The following is a 4,361-nucleotide window of genomic DNA, read 5'->3' on the forward strand; positions in this document are numbered from 1 at the left end:
CTGGGTGCTGGGAGGCAACTGGAGTAAAGAAAGAGAAAAAGAGAAAGGGAAGGAAAACGAAGAGGAAAAAAAGAAGAAAATAGGTGATGAAGCTGTAGCGCTGGTGTGCCACAGCTTGGCAGTGCAGGGCTGGAGGTGGGCACAGACTGGGGTAGGGTGGGATACCCCAGGGCTCCTGGTCTTCCTGGCATGGCCATGGCACCACTCCCAAAGCTCAAGGCACTGAGCAAAGCCAGGTCCTGGTGAGTATCATGGCATGGAGTGGGCACTTGCCATGGCCCTGGCTGCCAGCTGGCACTTCAGCAAGTCTTTTGCAGCCCCCCAGGAACAAAACCAAGTCCAGGATGTACAACGTGGGTTTGGAGGGGCAAGACTTGACCCTTAATGAGGGAAAAAGGCTGCACTGGTGACCCTGGCACCTCGAGCCCTCTTGCACCTCTGCTCAGAGGGGATGGTGCAGCTTCCCAAGCACCCCCAAGCAGCCTCCTGCCCATCAGGTGCTGCAGCACTGTGGAGCTGGTCCTCGGTATGAGGCCAGGCTGGGGGGACCAGGATCTGTGTCTCAGCAGGACACTGCAGTGCTGCCGGCCACAGGGATGTTGACCCAGCCACAGGAATGCTCTCCCCTGCAGGCTGACTCTTCACTCCAAATGCTCTTCAGCCCAGCAGAGCACAAGCAAAGTAGGAACAGTGTTTGAAAAGAGGGTCTCGGCCCCGCAGGCCACTGGGAAAGAGGTGGCTTCAGGCAGGACACACACAGCTGAAAGTGTCTCTTAAAAAGCTCCAAAAATGCAAACACAGTTCAATAAAAGCCCCCCTCCCCCCAGCCTGTAAAACCCCAGCCGTAAAAAGTGGCAGCGCTTTGCAGTCGTTGCATCCTCAGCTGCTGTCAGAGAAGAGTGGCCAGTGGGGCTGAAGGAACCCACATGTGCCCATGTCCCCAGCACGTGGGGCATCTCTGGCACCACGAGGGCAGCTGGACAGGCCTGGCAGCAGGGCAGCTTCATCTTCACCACCAGCTGTGGTGAGGATGTGCCCTAGGCTCCAATGGTCACTTCCAGGCAGGCCGAGTAAGGGGGCCATGGGGACAGACTCCCCAGCTGCCTCCAGCCACAGCGACAGGGATGAGCAGCTCTCCATCACAGGCATGGCTGGCCTCAGTCTCTCTCATTTGAGATCTGTCACAGCTCCAGGGCACCCATGACACAGCAGTGGGGCAGAGAGGACAGGGCTGTTGAGGGGCTGGTGCCTGCCCTGGGCAGCCATGGGGACCCAACACATGCATGGCCATGGGCTGGTCAGAGCGTGGCCAAGCCCTGGGCAGGCAAAGCGATGGCAGGGTGATGCACCAATGTCTCTCCAGCACGGGAAGTGATGCTGCTGCCTGAGGTGCCAGAGCTCATGGGAGTCAGCAGCACCCACCTTGAGTCATCTCTAGACCTGTGCCACAGGCAGGAGATGCATGGGAGCAGCTGCCTCCATCTGGAAGGAGCCACGTGCTTCCTCATGCTGAAAAAAGCCACCAAACACAGAGACAGGGCACCAGCCTCACGTTCTGGGGCACCTCCACAGGGCTACACTCATGGGGGGACCCCAGGCTGGCAGGAGGGACCCCAGCAAAGGAGATACCTTGCCCCAGCATGCAGTGCTCCATCACCACCTGCCTCAGCCCCAGGAGCCCCACACACTGGCACCAGGTGTCTCAGGACACTGGGGCAGGGACCCATTTTCACTCGCCCAGAGAAGCCCTGTGGCACCCCCACCCTGCCAGCATGGGCAGCGACTCACTCCATGGCGGGGCCAGTGCGGGAGCAGCACCGGGGCCGCCGGACGTTTTGCAGCAGAGCCCGAAAGACACTGGGCTGCCTCTTGGCCTCACCTTTGCGGGGGCCTCCCTTGACGGAGCCGGTGCGGGTGTTCTGTGGGGTCACCACCACCTGCCGCCCGTGCTCCTCGATCTGCTTCTCCAGGTGCTTCTGGATGGCCATGCCCAGCACCTCCACCTCCATGGAGGCCCCGTACACCTCCCACGTCATCCCCTTCTCATCCCAGCTCACCTCCCGGATGGGTTCCGGAGCCTCCTCCACCACCTCTGCCACCGTCCCCTTCACCTGCACCTCAGGATACGAAGTCTGTGGGGACTTGGCCAGTGGTGTCATTGGCCCAGTGGCCACTGAGCGGGTCTCCACAGGCATGGACACCTGCATCTCTGCGTCCTTCTTGGAGGGCTCCAGGCGTGGGGCTGCAGAGCCCATCTCTCTCTTGGGGAAGGTGAAGGCAGCAGCCCCGCCTGGGGGACTCATGGGGCTCAAGGCCACTGACACCAGGGACACGCGGCTGTCCACTTGCGTCCCCATGTCCTGTGTCCCGGCGTCCTGCGGTGGGGTCACCTCAAAGGAGTAGGACTCGCAGAGCTGCTTGGCTGTTTGGGGCTGCTGGCTGCTTCCAGCACCTGCACTCTGGGACGAGCTCTGTTCGGCTTTGCCCTGGCCCAGGGTGGTGGAGCTCGGTTCTGTCTTGCTTTGGCCCCCGTTCCCCACAGTGCTGGTGCTGTGGGGGTCTGCTGTGCCTCCATGGGGATGCTTGGGAGCCTCACTTCTGTTCAGCTGGGGTGCAGCACCCAGGGATATCCCTGTGCCACCCTGAGGCTCCTCCTGGCTTGGCAGCTCAGCTGTCCCGGTGCCTGCGGTGGGCTCCACAAATGCCACATGTTTAGCAGGAGCTGGCGCACTTCCCATGTCCTTGTTGGTCGCCTTGAGGCAGGGATCAGGCAGAGGGGAAGCAGGGGCTGCGTTCTCCTTCTGGGCATTGGGGACACCCATCCCTGTGGGACCACAGGCAGGGGCAGTGCCACTTGGTCCCCCACAGCTTGCTGTTGTTACTGCCACACTCTGCTCTGTGCCAGTGTCCTGGAGGAGCATGCCAGGAACTGGTCCTGTTGGTGATGGCACCTTCTTCTCTGCTGCTGAGCCCGACGTGGTGGCCTGGGCCTCTGACTCAGCCACGCAGCAGGTCCTCATGGCACGGGCTCCCGTGGCACAACCGGAGCCGGGCAGGCACTCACCTGCCGGTGAGCAGCCGGGGGAGGTGGCACTGGGGTCACAGGTGTCCTCGGTCCCGGCCTGGCGACTCAGCACCTGCAGCCCCTCGGGCTCCTTAGCGCTGCCCATGCCCAGGGAAGGCTTCTCCCATGCTAGTCCTGCCGTGGGTCTGCAAGAGAGAGGATGGGGCAGTGAGGAGCAAGCAGCACATGGACCCCCAGTCCACCTCAACTGCCAACTGATTTTCTCTGTGCTGCCCATGACAACAGGTTGGGCGGCCGCCCAAAGCACTCACTGTCCCTGGCACAGCCTATGTGGTGGCACCCAGTGCCTGGCCATACAGGAAGGGAGGAATGGTGTTGGCTGCCTACCGTAAAAGTCAGCCTTCTCTCAGCACAGCTGGACCAGGAGCAGGATCCAGGCGCTGCTGTGGCTGTCAGAGTGGGGAACACAGTGCAGACACCCCTGTGGAGAGAGCAGCAGCTGGAGTTCAGCCCTGGACGCCAGGCTGAGAGCCCAGGGGGGCTTGGCAGCCCCCACCTGTCCGTGGGGAGCTGGGTGCAGCAGGGGGTGAGAGTGAGCTGGGCCCGGGGTACAAGGGGGGCTGTAGGGCAGGGCAGAAGCACGAGGCAGCCCAAGCTCTTCCCTCCACTTGCCAAGAGCAGTGTCCCTAGAGCTGGGAGTGACATGTGTCCCCGACCACGGGAACCCCCAGCTCAGCATCCACACGCCATGCCGAGGGTTACTGAGCTCCCGGCCGTGCCACACATAAGGGGAACACAGTCCAGTCTCACCCAACTGTCCCCAAACCCTTCCTGGCTCCATGAGGCAGAAGCAGGGTGGGAAGCCACGAGCTTTCCGGGAGCCCCCCAGCCCTGCCAGTGCCAGTGAGTCCTTGTGGAGCTGGGAGCACATGCATCCTGCAGCCGTGGAGCATTCCACGCCTCTGGACACGGCCACTCATGGGTCCCGGAGAGGGTAGAGCCGAGTGGACACAGCTGGAGCCGAGCGAGTTCCCACAAAGGGAGGCGGCGGGCAGGAGCAGGAACCAGGTAGGCACAGAACCCTTCCTAGCAGAGCCAAGCCCAGAAGCCACGACCCCCGCCCCGTCTGCAGGTTCCCACGCAGCACCCTGATCCCCGCGGGGTCGTGCCGCCCGCACCCCGAGCTGCCCCGACAGCATCCCGCTCCCGCGGGGCTGTGGCGCCGTGCCCGGCACTGATGCTCCGCGGAGGAGCTGCGAGCCCCCGGCACACGCGTGTGCACACGCACGGGCACGCACACGCCAGCACATGGCCACGGGCACACCCGCACGCACGG

General features: G+C 63.0%; 1 protein-coding gene across 1 annotated transcript; it reads right to left on the reverse strand.

Moving 5' to 3' along the window:
- Positions 1-952: 952 nt before the first annotated feature.
- GPRIN1 (G protein regulated inducer of neurite outgrowth 1) lies at positions 953-3,514 on the reverse strand. The gene is made up of 2 exons (XM_018073542.2): positions 3,413-3,514; positions 953-3,210 (listed from the first exon to the last, which is right to left on the reverse strand). The coding sequence occupies exon 2, from the start codon at positions 3,168-3,170 to the stop codon at positions 1,785-1,787; it is 1,386 nt and encodes a 461-aa protein (XP_017929031.2). The 5' UTR covers positions 3,171-3,210; positions 3,413-3,514; the 3' UTR covers positions 953-1,784.
- Between the last annotated feature and the right edge of the window lie 847 nt (positions 3,515-4,361).

The sequence above is a fragment of the Manacus vitellinus genome, unplaced genomic scaffold (assembly GCF_001715985.3).
Source record: "Manacus vitellinus isolate BGI_N305 unplaced genomic scaffold, ASM171598v3 scaffold_25_pilon, whole genome shotgun sequence".
NCBI classification, from domain to species: Eukaryota; Metazoa; Chordata; class Aves; order Passeriformes; family Pipridae; genus Manacus; species Manacus vitellinus.